The sequence below is a fragment of the Tenebrio molitor genome, chromosome 3, assembly GCF_963966145.1.
Source record: "Tenebrio molitor chromosome 3, icTenMoli1.1, whole genome shotgun sequence".
Lineage (NCBI taxonomy): Eukaryota > Metazoa > Arthropoda > Insecta > Coleoptera > Tenebrionidae > Tenebrio > Tenebrio molitor.
In genome coordinates, this window is record NC_091048.1 from 23,276,345 (window position 1) to 23,292,804 (window position 16,460).

At 36.1% G+C, this 16,460-nt stretch overlaps 3 protein-coding genes across 10 annotated transcripts in view; 2 read left to right on the top strand and 1 right to left on the bottom strand.

Moving 5' to 3' along the window:
- The first annotated feature begins 6,608 nt into the window (after window positions 1–6,608).
- mEFTu1 (mitochondrial translation elongation factor Tu 1) lies at window positions 6,609–9,492 on the top strand. The gene is made up of 4 exons (XM_069042308.1): window positions 6,609–6,793; window positions 6,842–7,822; window positions 8,344–8,545; window positions 9,170–9,492. The coding sequence occupies exons 1-4, from the start codon at window positions 6,760–6,762 to the stop codon at window positions 9,351–9,353; spliced, it is 1,401 nt and encodes a 466-aa protein (XP_068898409.1). The 5' UTR covers window positions 6,609–6,759; the 3' UTR covers window positions 9,354–9,492.
- Window positions 9,493–9,757: 265 nt separating this feature from the next.
- Window positions 9,758–16,460, top strand: part of Syx1A (Syntaxin 1A) — a 44,746-nt gene continuing 38,043 nt past the window's right edge. For 7 of the 8 annotated variants that reach the window (XR_011157869.1, XR_011157868.1, XM_069042310.1 and 4 more), the window contains exons 1-2: window positions 11,247–11,437; window positions 11,741–11,830. Coding sequence is in view for 6 of the 8 variants with exons in the window: in XM_069042310.1 (XP_068898411.1) it covers window positions 11,405–11,437; window positions 11,741–11,830 (123 nt within the window). In the remaining 2 variants the exon portion in view is untranslated. Of the gene's footprint in view, window positions 9,808–11,246; window positions 11,438–11,740; window positions 11,831–16,460 lie in introns of those variants that run through there. The other variant, XM_069042313.1, reaches the window with a different exon arrangement.
- Ran (RAN, member RAS oncogene family) lies at window positions 9,832–11,088 on the bottom strand. Its single transcript, XM_069042316.1, has 3 exons — window positions 10,937–11,088; window positions 10,195–10,639; window positions 9,832–10,145 (listed from the first exon to the last, which is right to left on the bottom strand). Exons 2-3 carry the CDS (start codon window positions 10,624–10,626, stop codon window positions 9,930–9,932), a joined length of 648 nt encoding a protein of 215 aa, XP_068898417.1. The 5' UTR covers window positions 10,627–10,639; window positions 10,937–11,088; the 3' UTR covers window positions 9,832–9,929.

Here is a 16,460-nt window from a genome sequence, read left to right on the forward strand (position 1 = left end):
ATGCTGTCAGAATTGTCATCTAATTACAGCCCTTTCACAATGGCGTTAACGTTACGTCGATGTTAAAACGTTAATGTTAACGTTAGATCTAATTACATGTATTTCAGTACTTTTTATAAATTATTTCCGTTGGCTAATGTTAGAATGTAACGTTAAGAATCCAGAAGATTTCTAGAATTAACGTTAACGCTAACAATATCATGCAACATTAATTTTCATCATAACGTCATTGTGAACGGTCCACAATGAAATACATGTTATTTTGAATTTCTAGATCTAACGTTAACATTAACGTTTTAACATCGACGTAACGTTAACGCCATTGTGTATGGGCCTTTAGTCGGAATGGGTTATCATTACGAAAATAACGAGCTCACAGATATGTTGCTAAAGTATGGGCAATGCTATCAGAATATAGCTGCGGCGTCCAGAGAGTGCGCAAAGCGATTTTCGGAAAGATTCTATCCTGGGCCACGTCAGTTTATTAATCTAGTACAGCGGAGAAATAGACAGGACCGGACTCAAAATTTTAGAAAACTATAAAAATATGCAATCAATTATCTCCGTTAATACAAACATTTTACTAAGACGATTTAGGCTGAAATACTTAAGAATAATGTATAGTACCTCCTGTTACAAGGAACACCTCAACTTCGAAAACACCCTGTATACATTTTTTAGCTTGTAAAATTACACAGGTGTAATTAGTCAGTCTGTAAAATGATGTGCCTCATTATGGATATTTCATTTTAGTTTTGGAGAGAAATATTTCATTTTTGCTCACTTAAAATTTATTTTATTATACAGGGTGTTTCAAAATTGGCGAATTTCGAATTCAGAGTGTGCTAGGGAAGGACCCAGTGGAGCTCGAAAAATACTTAGAAAAAAAAATCGCTCTTCCTGAAGAAGATATAAACACTTTAATTTTGTTCAATACATAGCAGCCTTCGTATCCACAGTGACAAAATACTATTCTAGCTACGTTGCTGTTCCATTTTTAAGAAAAATTACAAAAATTTATTTTTTTTTACTTCAAAGTAAAGCTATTCTTCAAAAAATTGTTTTACGTTATTATTTTCCACAATCATCTACACCATAAATAACAATAAACACTGAACTTCTCAGTGTGTATTTGAAGAAAACGTAGTTCAAAGACTGCATCTTCAGACCAATGTATCTTTGTGGGGGGAGTCCCGATTTTTTTTAATTTCCATATTTGGACTACTGAAGTGATCCCCTACAACGCTCTGAATTCGGAATTCAAGACACCTGTATGTATTTTATTTGAAAAGCACATTTTATGTGAGATAATCGGTTTATGGAAATTATATCGGGCGTTCAAATGAAATCCTGGGCTGAGTAGGCATTGGAAAAATTAAACCGTTCAGAACAGTGTAAAGTTTGAATTTCCCGCCGTTTGATACGAAAGACATTTGTTTATGTTTAATCGGGACATAATTGAACATATTCGTTTTCAGCAAAGGGTGCCCTTAGATATTTGCTTCGAGAATAGGAATCGTTAAGTTATTCTATTTTTAATGTAAAACATTGCAAAGAGAAAAAAAAAGAAAGATTTTTTGGCTTTAAATTTTAGGTTAGCTGTCAACATACTCCAATTAATCTACGCTTTAAAAAAGCACAACAATTGACATTAATTAGGAAAAAACGATTTAAGTATGATGTCGCCTCTGTATATATACAGGGTGTAATTATTTTAACTGGTAATAGTAATAAAGTTTCTTGGAATTTGCAAAATTGAATTGCCATTTGTCCCCCCTTTATTTTGACGTGCCGTTCTGAAAACTTTTCTAAACAGGAATCGTAAAAACTGAATGTTTCTATTGCCTTCGTATTGCACTTTTCATTCAATGTTTTTTACGAATCAGTAGGTATGTTTTGCAGTATTGTTTTTCCCGAAATTGCGCTTTATGAATAAAAAGGGTTCACTTTCGTTTGTTTTTTGTTACGTCCTTGTTTTGTTTCTTTATTAAATGTAGTTATCGTTCCATTGGCGGGCAAGCAAATCTTTAGTAAATTTAGATTAATTTTTAAAACCCTTCAGAATTTGTTTTCGAAAAAAAAATATTTAAAAAAATGTTGTAGTATGATGAGTCCTGTTACCAGTTAAAATAAATGCACTTTTTTCTGTTACACCCTGTATGTACAGTCATGTTCAAATAAATCTGGGACAACTGTTGTAAGGTAACTCTCAATTTCACTTGCTCATATAAATTTGGGACAACTTTTTTTTGCGTTTTAAATGCGACTTCAAGCAGTGAATTAATTAAAATTTTATTTAAAAAATATTTTGGCTAGAATTAACAATTCATCAATGGTTGTTATTTTATTATCATTAGGCATTTTGCGGTAAAATTGCTTTGAAAAGTATAATCACTTGTCAACTTTGACAAAAAAATGAAATCTACTATTTGTTTTGGTAGCAAAAATCCATGGAAATATTGTTCAATCTTCAGCCCACATTACCCTCGAAAAATAATATTGTCCCAGATTTATCTGGACATGACTGTACCAAATCAAATAAATTTCAGATCAATAGTGCTTCGGAATGTCATTTCCTCCATGTGTGACGAATGACAGTCCAAAGCACTCTTGACGTGAAATGTACTTGATCACACGATATAAAGAAAAATATTTTTACGATTCGTCCCAAGGTATCGGGTGTTCATTTAAATGTATCCTCAAAGTTGGCGTTGAAGAGTCAATTGTGAACGCACCACTGTCAGTCTGCAGAGTAAAAATACAAACAATGTAAAAGATGAGGTTAGATTTAAACAGCTGATCCGTGATCTGTTATCGATCGTGCGTTCACAATCGATTCTTCAGCGCCAACTTGACCGGATATTTAAATGAACACCCGATACATAATAAAATAAATATATTTTGAACAATAGACTGACTTTAATATATTCTCCAATTAAAAGAGATTACACCAGTCAAACTTCCAACTCATCTGAATTAATAAATTTATTGAAATTATGCTTTAACGGTAGATATTTGTTTAAGAAAAGTATCGCAAAATATTTTTATGATCGCTGTTACCCATTCATAATCTCGAAATATCTTTATATCATTACTTTTTTTTTTCTTTTAATAAACAGTTTTAATATTATGCTTTAGCGGTAAATATTTATTTAAGAAAATATTAGTATAACCGCTGTTATGTATTCACAATCTCGATATATCTTCTTCATTTTATTTCGATTTTTTTTTTTAACAATTTAAATATTGTTGACGATCTCTTTGTCGTTATTTTCCTCTAAGAATGACATGAAGGGAAGCTGTACAATCTGAAAATATCTGCGCCTTTTTGTGTAAACCTTTTCCTTTTATCTAGAGCTTGGTCAACATTTATTCTTTAGAACCACTTCCGGAACAGTGCCCTCCTTTTTTTTTTTTGATAAAATAGCAAGCAAGCAAATTATTATTAACCATTTCACATTCAACTGTGCCATACATTTTTCATCGTCAAATTATCATGTTCATGGTTTTTTTACGAGTGTCTGCGAATATTCCCTCTTCAACCCTTCATTGTGAAAACCTGAACCCACTCAGCGTAAATTATTGGAGATCGGCCTCGCCGATCGTTACAATCGCGACAAATTCGAGGGGACGAGCGCCATCCAAACATCAACCCTTTCAGCTGATTTCTGACATTCAATGATTATTTATGGAAGAGAGGGCGAACATGTCACAAGTTAATTGCAGGGTTAATGGTTTGATCGCACGACCCTCGATCCTTACAATTTGATTTTTCCAAAGGAAACCCGACGTCCATGGCGGAACCGGAGATCCAACAGCAAGTTTATGCACTCAACTGGTTCTGTTTACAAAACCGTAAGCTCTTAATATTTCATGGTTTGACGGTGGCATCTTTATCATGTCCTTTTTAAAATGTCGCCGACCACATTCATACCTGTTTACAATTTTTCCAAAGCCTAACGGGCAGATCTGTTCACACATACATTTCCCTGGAAGTGTTAAATATACATGGCACATGTGCGACTGTGGCATGATCGAAATTTCACACAAGGCACGACGGCAACTGCATGAATGCTAAAATAAATCAATTATCGGACATCGAAATTCCGCCGGAGATGTTAACAAAGCCGTGCTCGTGCACAGATACCATTCCCATTAATTCGTGAGAATCGTTTGGAAATGATAGCGTTGTCCGGGTGCAATCAAAACCCGATGTGGAAGAATGAAATTACGAGATAACGTAATGGCGGTTTACTATTAAATTTAATTCGAAGGAAGAGTCCTTGCCGAGAGATACCTCTCATTGTGCCAGATGTAATTGTGAGACCACAGCGATTATCTATTGTTTGGTATCGTCGTGGTATTGTTATCGTCGCTTTGATGTGTATCACTCTTTTGCAGTCTTGGACGCTTTTGGCGTATTAATATCTTTCCGCGAATTTCCATTCGATGCAATACTCCACCGTACATTCCTAGAATAAAATCTTCAAGAGTCGGCGCGCGCTTAAGAAATTTTGTGGATTATGTACATGCCATAAACATTTTAATACTCGACGTTCCCATCAACCACATAACTGTTTCATAAAACTAGAAAAACGGCACGGTATGGAAACCTGAAACATATTATACCCGCGTAAGAGTACGAAAAGTAAAGTGAAGACGCAATTTTGTGACATCTGTTGACGGCATTTTGGAGGAACAGTTATGTTATCGTTTTGATCAATTCCGTCATACTTTAGACACAGAGTTGAATTTTAATAATTTACATTTTCGAACTGTACTTTGTTCAATTAAAAATCGGCGCTTTGTTCTACTGGTTTTGATTTATTTTTCGAATGTTACCGCCAGCCACAATTAGTGGAAATGCTGGCCAAAACCATGAGATGCGATCTATGCAAAATTATTTTTATTTATAGTTGTGACTTGTGAGAGAACAATAATAAATTGAGCTGGCTTACAGGTCGGCTATTACCGTTGTTTGTTGTGTAGTGTTGTCAGTGACATTCGTAATAATAAAATAATTATTATTAATAATGCATAAGTGTCAGTGGTGATGCCACACAACGGTAATGCAGTGTCGTCAATGGAACTGAATGACTTGTGACACTGATGACTTCATAAATTAGTTAGTGCATTGTGTCATTCTGAACTCAACAATAACTGTAATGTTAATGAAATCTCTTTTGAGGATTAATATCTTTTTCTCTTACCTTGTTGGTTTTATCTGATATCTTTTAATCTTTTTTTTAATCTGAAAATAAATGTATCTATATATGATGTTATCAAATAAAAGAAACTAATGAAATGAAGAAATAACGGCGTCAAAATGTATTAAAGATGAGAGATCTAGTCAATGGAGACTAAAGAAATAAATGAAAAAACGTGAAAGAAATGGGAATATATTAATATAACGGTGGTTTTAGAGTAAGGAAACTTTATTTCTAGACTAATTTGCTGCTCAATAAGTGCATTTGAACCAAAATGGAACTTTATACTGTTGGAGATGTAGTGAAGAACAGAGAAAGCTGTGAATAATTAATCGGGTTAAATTCTTATTAAGTTTTGGTTGACGTCTTTCGTTTTCTTTTACGCCTTGAATTAGCGAAGGTGAAGATTTTGAAAAGTGAGCAGTGAAGAATGTCAGTAGAAATAAAATAAAACATTCTGCATAATGCATATGTGAAGCACATGATAGAATATTGTCAGGTTTAGGAAAAAAGAAAAAGACGGACGTAACTGCATCGTAATGTGGTGTGAAGTGTAAATTTAAAGGCCCAAGGCATGGACAACCACATTGTCTCACTACACTAGCTTGGATACTGAGAATTCAACAGTGAAACCGCTTGTTTTATCTGAAATCTGGACATTGGTTAAACAAAGCTGAACATGCAATCGGCTCACAAACGGACAAGAAGTTTGTGGTTTGTGAGAATGTCACACCCATTAACCTAATTTTTTTTATGATTTTCAGAAAGTTCTAAAACAACTGAAACAAATCATTGTTCTTGTATCATGTCTTCTTATCAGTTTTATTTCATATTTTCTCCAAGTTTATTTTGTAGAATTCCTTTTCTTGTGATATCATCAAATTATAGTTTTAATTTAATTAAAATTTAAATAATGTTAGACAATTTTGTAGAATTCACTCTATCTGTTTCTTATCAACGTGATCTTACAACATTTTTAGCTACCAGGAAACTGGAAATAAAAGAATTAGGTATTTACTATATATGTATTTAATTATATATGTATTTAATTTTTTTCTCTCTAGATTTTAACAGAATTTTATTGATAGTAAGTAATAGACCTAAAAGTCAATTGGTCACTTAAAAATCAATTGCAGCAAGAAGATCTCTACATGTAATGTGAGTTCACAGATAATTAAACTATAGTTTAATTGTCTTCGTGTGAGTTGTGACAAAAATTTTAATTATTGAAACCATGTAACAAAATATGTTGTTACTTTAGATTTGTGACTTTACACGTGTCTCTTGTGTAATAAACAATAGAATATGGTAAGACTTGCTAAATTTTATAGTTGAAACTTTAAATACATAACATTTTTATTTGAATAACCCGCGCTTTTTTGGTGACTTTCTCGTTCTTCTGTTCCTCATTTAGTTATCAATTCCGCCATATTTTATAATCGGGTTAAATAATGTTAATTTCTTATGCGGCAGATTAATTGAGCCAAGTTTTGCGTTAAATTGACACAACCCTTGTGACTAAACTTAACAACTGATTACTTTTAAGTTCAAGATGGCATCATTCATAGCTGCACGCTCGCTACCAGGTAAATACCAAATGAAAAAAAGTTAGGTTAGTGATCTCCCGATTTTAGTTTTGCATCGTACAATTGGGCAAGTTTTACTAAACGACGCCTGCAAACTCCACCACCAATCTCGAATTATCCAATGTACTATCCCCACATACACACAAAACCGTTTTTACGCCGAAAAGAAAGTCTTTGACCGCAACAAACCTCATTGTAATGTCGGTACGATCGGGCATGTAGATCACGGCAAAACGACGTTAACTGCCGCGATAACGAAAGTATTAGCCGACCAAAAACTAGCTGAAGCAAAAAAGTATCAAGATATTGATAACGCGCCAGAGGAGAAGGCTAGAGGGATTACTATTAATGTGGCTCATATTGAGTACCAGACAGAAAATAGGCATTATGGTCACACTGATTGTCCAGGACACGCTGATTACATCAAAAACATGATCACAGGGGCGGCGCAAATGGACGGCGCGATTTTGGTAGTTGCCGCGACAGATGGCGTCATGCCCCAAACAAGAGAGCATTTACTGTTAGCTAAACAAATAGGTGTTGAACATCTTGTTGTCTTCATCAATAAAGTTGATGCAGCTGATAAGGAGATGGTCGAGCTTGTAGAGATGGAAATTCGTGAACTCATGTCCCAGATGGGCTTTGATGGTGACAATGTGCCTATAGTTAGCGGATCCGCGTTGTGCGCGTTAGAAGGCAAAAATCCAGAAATGGGATCAGAAGCTATCACTCAGTTGTTGAAGGAGATTGACTCCTACATTCCCACCCCTGTCAGGGAATTGGACAAACCCTTCTTGCTCCCAGTTGAACATGTCTATTCTATCCCTGGCCGTGGAACTGTTGTAACAGGGAGGCTAGAGAGGGGTGTTTTGAAAAAGGGCAATGACTGTGAATTCGTTGGGTATAATAAAGTAATGAAGAGCACTGTGACAGGGGTTGAAATGTTTCATCAGATTTTAGAAGAAGCACAAGCTGGAGACCAAGTGGGAGCTCTTGTGAGGGGTGTTAAAAGGGATGATATTAAGAGAGGTGAGGTTTTATGATGAAAGTTGTAATGCAAGATCTTGAGCTGATGTGTGAGTGTTTAGCATATCAGTGTGGTTTCCTTGCTAGAACAAAATAGAAACAATAAACAAAAGAGATCTGTGACTTAGAAGGACTTCTCATTCTAAGTATTGTTTCTGACATAAATTAGCAGTTGTAGTTTTGAAGTAAGATTTGCGGGGTTACACAACCCACAATACACAAGAGTATTGAATTGCATAATGTAAAAAGTGCAGTAATTGGCATAATTTATGCTCACGGCGGACGAAGATTTATTTCATTTTATTGATGTTGTAAAAGTTGGAAAATCATAAATTTGGAGTTTTTTTTTTAAATTTGAACTGATTTATTTCTTTTCACAGGTAAAGAAATGACACAATATAATTTTTTTATTTTCTGAGTGTAACTCCTTTTTAAAGAATTAAGTAGACACGCACGTGATAAAATCTAATCACTTTACAAATCAGTTTTATTATTCCCTATTTGACAAATAATTTCGCCTTTAGGTATGGTCATGGCCAAACCAGGCACCGTGAAAAGTTACGACCATATAGAATCCCAAGTATACATCCTCAATAAAGAAGAAGGTGGCAGGACTAAACCTTTTACGTCATTCATTCAGTTGCAAATGTTCTGCAGGACATGGGATTGTGCTATTCAGGTCATTGTCCCTGATAAGGAAATGGTTATGCCAGGAGAAGATTCTAGGTAATTGTCTTTTTCTGGATTTAATTAATAGGGAAAGGTAATAGTAGTAGGTATGCTAAATACGCAAAAAGATATAACATATTAGCTAGGAACTATGTTTGGTATGACACAAGACAGTAATTAAGTTACGACTTCCGGTAAGTGAGTAGGAGAGAGCCGATATGTTAGTGACGTAACTACGACAGGCTGACGTATAATAGTTTCTTTGTTTGATCCATGTTATGTCCAAAAATTTGAAACTTCAGTTGAAAAAACAGACGATTTGAACTGTCAAATTAAGTGTCAATGACAATTTTCTTTTTAATAATTGTAAGAAATTTATGCTAGAATCTGTATTATAACTGCATGCAGTGCCGGTGTTAGTCTAACCTAACTTTCTAGAGACGTATTTAATATTTCTTGTAAAAATTATTGAATTGTAATGCGAAAATGCATTAGTTGTCTCTTGTAAGTTGTCTTTATGATTTCAAGGTGCAGGTGTCAGTGCGTTCAGAGATTGACCAATACAGACAGACAATCGTACGAGTCAATCCACGATTTGATTTTGGTTCATGACTAGCTAACTGGATTTTCAAATTTGTTGGTTATGTTTAGGCACATAAGGAACATATTTCTTATTTCCAGGCTGATTTTGAAAATGATCCGACCAATGGTGCTGGAACCCGGTCAACGATTTACGTTAAGAGATGGTTCCCAAACGCTTGGTACTGGAGTAGTCACGAAAATATTGCCTTCGATGACAGAAGGTGAAAGATTACAACTGACTGAAGGAAAGAAAGCAAGAGAGAAGAGAGTCTCTCAGAAATAATTTCGAGCGAGAGCTTATTTACCGTGAAGATACACGTCAGCATAGTTCTTTACATCAACAAATATTTAGCATTTTTTAAGTTATTAATTTGTATTTTACGTTAATAAAATCAGTATCTAATAAATGTATAAAACTTTTACCGCGTTGTTTGCAGCAGTAAAACGATAAGATACCGTCAAAATATTTGTTCTGTTGTCTAGGATTAAGACAGTTGTTTTAACAATTAGGACCTTTCTTCATGGGTTTGATTTTTTGTGCGAAAGTGTGATTACATAAAATTTTTACGAGTCAGAATTTTGTTTAATTTTATAACATAATTGATGCAAATATTTACTCCCAGATTACCTAAACCTGTAGCAATATTAATGCGGTGTAACCCGATTAAAATCACGAGTGCGTTTGTGTGTGATATCTTGTACTGACCGAGATGGACTTAATGCAAAGACTACTCACGGTAGGTGCAAATCACTCGGCAAACTTAGAAAAAACATTTATTTCTTAAAGTAAATGGGGGATCAATAACATAGTGAACATGTTAAATTATATAAAATTAATGGCTAAATGCAACTAAAAATCTTAGAGTTCTTCATCATCCTCAGGAAGTGCAGTTTCTTGAGCCTCCTTGAGATCCTTCTCAATTTGTTGTTGCCAGTGAGGATCCATCGTAACCTCTGGCGGCACCAGTGCAGGCATGGCCACGAATTCAAGGTTAGGGTCGCCGATCAGCTTCCGCGCCAGCCACAAAAATGGCTTCTCAAAGTTGTAATTCGACTTGGCCGAGATGTCGTAATACTGCAAAACACTCAATGAGTTCAGATCAATTATGAGTCGCACGACTCACCTGTAGATTCTTCTTTCTGTGGAATACGATGCTTTTCGCTTTGACTTTTCGGTCTTTAATGTCGACTTTGTTGCCGCAGAGCACGATAGGAATATTCTCGCAGACTCTGACCAAATCCCTGTGCCAGTTGGGCACATTCTTGTAGGTGACTCTCGAGGTGACGTCAAACATGATGATGGCGCAGTGGCCCTGGATATAGTAGCCGTCGCGAAGCCCCCCGAACTTCTCCTGGCCGGCGGTGTCCCACACGTTAAACCTGATTGCCCCCCTGTTCGTGTGAAAGACCAACGGGTGCACTTCCACTCCCAGCGTGGCCACGTATTTTTTCTCGAACTCGCCGGTCAAGTGACGCTTCACGAACGTGGTCTTGCCGGTGCCTCCGTCTCCGACCAAGACGCACTTAAACGTGGGCATCTCCTGTTCTTGGGCCATGACTTCCAAACACCTGCGAGGTTAAGAAATGACGGTTACACGCTCTGGAATTTTCCACAAGTGTCCGGTTGGAGTTTTCCGACAGGTGACAACGCGAATTTCCGCAAATTGGGTGGAAAATCGCGAATTCCACTCGATTTGAGAGAGCACGTTTCGGGAAGTTTTAATTTTCGGGTAAATGGCGCTACGAGAACGTATCACAGGATTTTGAAATTGAGTTACCGACTTTGCGATTATTTTGCGCTGTTAATAGCGACCATCGCGGGAAAATAACACTTGGGACGGGAAGAGGATGCACAAATGTAATTACCTGCGTGGCAAAAGTATCCAATAAACACCGATGGGGACGAAAACCACAGATAACTTTTGCTAGTTCGTCGAGTCGTTAGGGATCACAATGGCGTTCCCTTCAATGTTGCAAATGACCAGTAAGAAGCCCGCCCGTTTTCGCTGTTTTGCACCGGTTAAGTCGAGATTCTGTTCCAACGCATTCAAAAAATTCAAACATGCGTCTCTGTATCACTAATTTTCAAATTCATGCGTGAATTTGTCCAAAATTTGATTTGAAAATGAGAAAATTATTGAGTGACGTCATCGAAAACGTACGCATGCGCCGTGTTGTGACGGCACTGCAGCTCACTTCTATCGATTTTCGTGTGCCGATGAAAGTGTTGGGTTTCTCGGGTCTAGTTTTAGTGTCGTTTGTGTTAAACGATTTGAATGGGATTACTTTATAAAACACAAGTTTTAAGTGGTTTGTGATTAAAGCCCATTCGAGATGACGAAGGACAGATTAGCAGCCCTCGTTGCGGTAAAAATCCCACTTTTAACATGCACTTTCCAACTCGAACTTTATTCGAATCACTTGCCTTTAATTCGCATTAAATTCGATCATTTCATCGATTGATGACCCTTTCAAACCCTATCCGACCAGTTCTGCCCATCTGCAAATTCCCACTTTTGGGAATTTGTAAGTGTAACCCGTAAATTAGGTTATGTGGAAAATGCATTATTCTTTTGTCTTTTAAGCCCCACCCCTTTGTTTAAATGTCATTTTTCGTCGAAAACGCATCACCAGGAGGGCCCCCTTGCTATAATTTATCTTGTTGTGCAGGCCCAAAGCGACGACGACGACGTTGGACCCGAGGATGTTGCCGTCAACGTCGAAGGCCGGGACGGCTTCATGGATGCATTTTTCGGGGAGGTATGTCCATCAATTTATCTTAATTACCGTCGGTGCCCCCATCGAACGAGTAACATTTCGGATAATCGCCGACCCTGTGGTGAACAAGTCAAAGAATTAGCGCCCGTGGGGTCCGACCCAGCGACCCCTGTCACTCCTGAGTCGAGACGTCCAGGATGTGGCCCTCCACGGTGATAAAGAGGACAGACAAATGTGCTCTTGAGAGGCGACGTATCGAACCAAGACACGTAACGTGTTCCGAACTAAAATTAATCTCTGTGGTAATCGGCTAAGCCGTAACATTGCACGGGATTCGTGTCAAGGGTTTCGGTTCGATCCACCCCCAGCACCTGTTAGTGCTGATTAAGGGGGCGCATTATTTTTTCAAATGCGGGGGACGGGCGGCGAACGCGGAACGACACAATGGGGAACGTGTCGGGAGACAATGTGGGGATTATCCGGCACCTTCCCCGGAGTGTTGCCGCCGAAAGGGTTCGCAACTGACAATTTTTCATTGTTCCGGCCGGAAATTTCTTTTATTTGGACCATAACGAGGCCCCGTCGCGCGGATTTTATCAAACAAAATGCGAAACGAGAGATCCTTAAGCTACTTATCAAAAATGCAAAGATATTTTTTGTTTTTCTCAAGGGAATTTTCTTCAGCTCTCGGAATTTAACTTGAATAGAATCGTTTTATGCAAAATGGAATGACGATTATCTGCGTTGAAACACTGAAAGGTCGTTTTTTATTAAAAAAAATTATCAAAAATTGTGCGGACCTACTAAAAATACTTTTTCAAGATCTATCATTTGAGATCTGTTTCGACATAACGTACTCTTTATTATGTTGTGAAATGGCAAACAATAAATAACGAAATAGTGAATAAAGTGTATTTTTGTATTTGTGCAGTTTAGCGAAATTTTCCAAGTTGATTTTCTTATGTGTGGAAACAATATTATGTACAACGCATTTCAAGAAATTTGATTAAAAAAAATTCATGTTAGAATCATGCAGTTGTCTGTTTCTTTGCGGATTTTTTTTTAATAGAGTGATTATTTTATACCTAAACTAATTCAGGAGTGTAATAATAATATCAATACGCTGCGCTATTAGAAGATATGTTTATTGTGTCTAGATAGAAATTATCACCACCATAAATTTCAGTGGAATTGAATTATCTCATTAATTGATCATATAGGATAAGAGCTTTGAAACAGTTATTATTGAAGATTGTGGTTATGAAGTAAATTCTTTAAAATGTTTTGAATTTAAATAGTCATTCTACTAATAGATTGTCTTATAAGTTGAAAGCATGTTAAGATGAACTGCTAATGTAGAAGATTAATCAAATGAAAAAAATGAGACACCATAATGAGTGTTAAACCCATTTCAGTGTTACATACTGTTGTCTATAAAAAATCATGACAGTAAACAATGACCGTAAATAAGTAGTGAAATAAATACATATTGTGTATATTCTACGTAGAGTAGATTTGCAAAATCCAGAAGCTTGTTACACAGAAGATAATGTGTTAAAATCCGAAACGAGACACGAATGCGATAAATTATCACTTGAAAATATCTAAGCACAGAGATTAGAACGAGGATGGCGAATACGTGGCACACGTGATACAAATGGCACGTTTGGTGGTTTTGTTGGCACGTGCAACATGTAATAAGATTATTTTTATTTTAGTAAGTATTTAAATACCACAGGAAGATGTTCACGTGTGAAATGGTTGTCAATGAAGTAACCAAATATTCTGGTTTGAAACGGGTTTCGTTAATTTATTTTAAATTGCATCGGTCGCTCTATAAATGACTGTCATTGTTACTGACTGGAAAGAAAAATGATGTTTATTTGTTACTGTTCAATAATTCGCAGGACTAAATTGAAGATTATTCTGAAGAACTACACTAGAAGACAGAAAAGGTTATTTTCGTTACAGATATGAAAATTTCTAAATTGCAGTACGGTGATTTTTAGACGAGATGTTTTGAAAAATTTAAGTGAAATGCTTTTTTGACAATTACGGAAGTATTTTTACCTCAGTTTTATGAATAAAAGAAAGCAATCCAGGTGAAGAATACTTTTGGTACTATCCGAATACGCCTGGCAGTGAGAAGAAAATTTTATCGTTGATAAGGATTTGTTAATTTTGTCGAAGAGGTTAGAAGAGTTATATCGAATTTAAAATGAATAAGTGGCAAATGTAAACCGTTTTCCAAGGATCCAACTGTGTTAAAAAATGTGGTTTCATTATTAACAATTTTCTCTTCTACAAACCTCTAAGAAAGTATTTTTCTGCATTGAATTGTGTTCAATTAAAAATCGGATGTGATTTAACATTTATAGAAAGTGAAGCAAAACATCTATGAATCAAATTGGGTGATTCATAATTTTCTGTCTTTGACATTGAAGGCATTGGTTAACAAATAAAAAAACTACTTTTCAATAATTCAGTAATCACTGACACCATTTTTGCCCCAAGAAGTATACGTTCGATTGTTAAGCGTTTTTTTACGAAATTCATAAAATCGAGATCTGAACAGTAATAACTAATAAATTACTGTCCACAAAGATGAGTTGCAGTATAATTCGTAACAACTTCTCAAAGATAGATGCGTGATGGGTACCGGAAATAACAACTCCAGATCAGAACTGCATTCAACAGTTGATCTCTGAGGCAAATTTGGCCATCATTGAATAATATCTGGATGGATTTTTGAAAGGTTCGTTGAATGGAGCTCATGGCACCACCATCTCGTCAAGAATTTCGTGAGACGACTTCTGCAGTAAGAGTGCTTTTGATTTGCTACTTGCCGCACAGATGGCAGAAGAAAATTGAAACGCGACGCTCTTTACCATCAGCACAACACCCCGAAGTAAAAGAGATGCGTTTCCATCCATTCCAAAGGTTGGAGCAACACTTCTATTGCGAGATCTCTTATAGTGATTACTATTTACTAACAATATTACAAGAACGCCCTTGTGGTACTCATTTTCGGGACGAAGAACCAGGGATGAAAGAGGCAAATATGTACATGGTTCCAGTCACAACTAAAAGAATTTTTTCTGAGGACATTAGTTCACCATCGTTACATCAGATATACGTAGTGCAGCTTTATGTGATTATATCAGGAATTAAAACTATCTCAGGGATAATAAATGATAAATCACTTTAATCTATTTTCTCGGAAAATATTTAGTCATCTTTTTGTTAATATTAATAAAGTCCTGTTTGCCATTCCAATGTTGATATATGTATGTATGTATGTATTAATAAAGATGTCAATAAATTAATGCAAAACCAGAGTAATCGTCAACTATTAGGTATTTGGGTCACCGTCTCTACATTAAAAAAAAAGCTGATTTATTTTCTATTTAAAATTTTGAAAAACCATTTCAAAATCTCGCTGATGCAAATGACGATATTACATGAATTTAGCGAATGCTAATGTAGTAGATGTGATTTTATACGTTAGTTAAACATTTTGTTCTTTTCCCCAAAAGCAGATAATTGTTTAAAGAAATTGAAGCGTTTCATACATAGCAATAATTAAAAAGAGGTATGCTAAACAATAACAAAATAATTAAACAACACATCGTATTTTAACAGGCATCAAATTTAAAGATTTTGCTTTAGGTTTGTGTTTCACATTTTCTTAACTGTTGCTCATGATTGTTGATTTTTTATAGCTAGATTATCGCCGTTGTTAAGTCATCTCAGTTGATAAGACGATTTAAATATGATTTGTTTCGTTTCTGGTTAAGTTGTTTACGCGTGACTCATTATTTAACAATTCATAATCAGATAGTAAATCGTTGATTTTGTCGGTCGGTTATCGTAGAAATGTTCGTCTCTGACAGAACAAATCATTTTCGCGGCATTCAGATAAAGTCGTGAGTAAAATCCGTCAAATCCGTTGCACAAAAGCCACTGCTTACTGAGGATTTTCAAATCATTTTCTAAGTACATGCAAGCCATTATCAAGAAGAAGTAGGTCGTGTACGTGTTGCACGTCGCCGAGTCGGAGAAAATCGAAAAATGAAGTCGTTTCGAGCAGAAATATCGTGACAAATTTCAGGTGGCGATCAAATATTCTCGTATTTTATTAGCTTCCGGAGTAGGTGGGAGTATATGATGATATAATAATGCGAGGTGTCACTTTCATGAGATTCCAGTAAAAATGGCGAAAAGGCCGGATGGGGTACATAAATACAAGAAAAATGAAGGATACGGGCGAATTATAATATTCAGGAGGGCGCGCGACGCAAGATAAATAAATGTGATATCGGGGGTATCACCTCAGGAGATAGCTTTTTCAAGTGAAGCCGGGAATTGAATCAATTTATAAAAGCGCGCTCAGTGCGTAAGGTAGTACGTGTTACGTGTCCCAAATGGCAAACGGGCTCGATTAAAACGCCACCAAATTAATTTCCACAGATTAAAAACAGATCTGTCGGTGGCAAATTTCATTTCGTGTTTAAAAATTGGCACACTTTTGTGTGCGAATCTGCATTACAAACAATATGCAAAGCTCCACGAAAGGATTTAAAAATGGAAATATGTTCTGGTCGCGTGTTTGTTCCGAACAGTTAAACCGTAATATTTTCTTCTCAATTTACCTCCCAGTACTGGTATCATC

Bases quoted from the DNA above. Each gene is read 5' to 3' on its own strand.
- mEFTu1 (XM_069042308.1), top strand. From the start codon at position 6,760: ATGGCATCATTCATAGCTGCACGCTCGCTACCAG. The intron at 6,794-6,841 runs GTAAATACCAAA...TCCCGATTTTAG, and splicing joins AGCTGCACGCTCGCTACCAG to TTTTGCATCGTACAATTGGG. The intron at 7,823-8,343 runs GTGAGGTTTTAT...TTTCGCCTTTAG, and splicing joins AAGGGATGATATTAAGAGAG to GTATGGTCATGGCCAAACCA.
- Ran (XM_069042316.1), bottom strand. From the start codon at position 10,626: ATGGCCCAAGAACAGGAGATGCCCACGTTTAAGTGCGTCTTGGTCGGA. The intron at 10,146-10,194 runs GTGAGTCGTGCG...AGTGTTTTGCAG, and splicing joins ACAGAAAGAAGAATCTACAG to TATTACGACATCTCGGCCAA.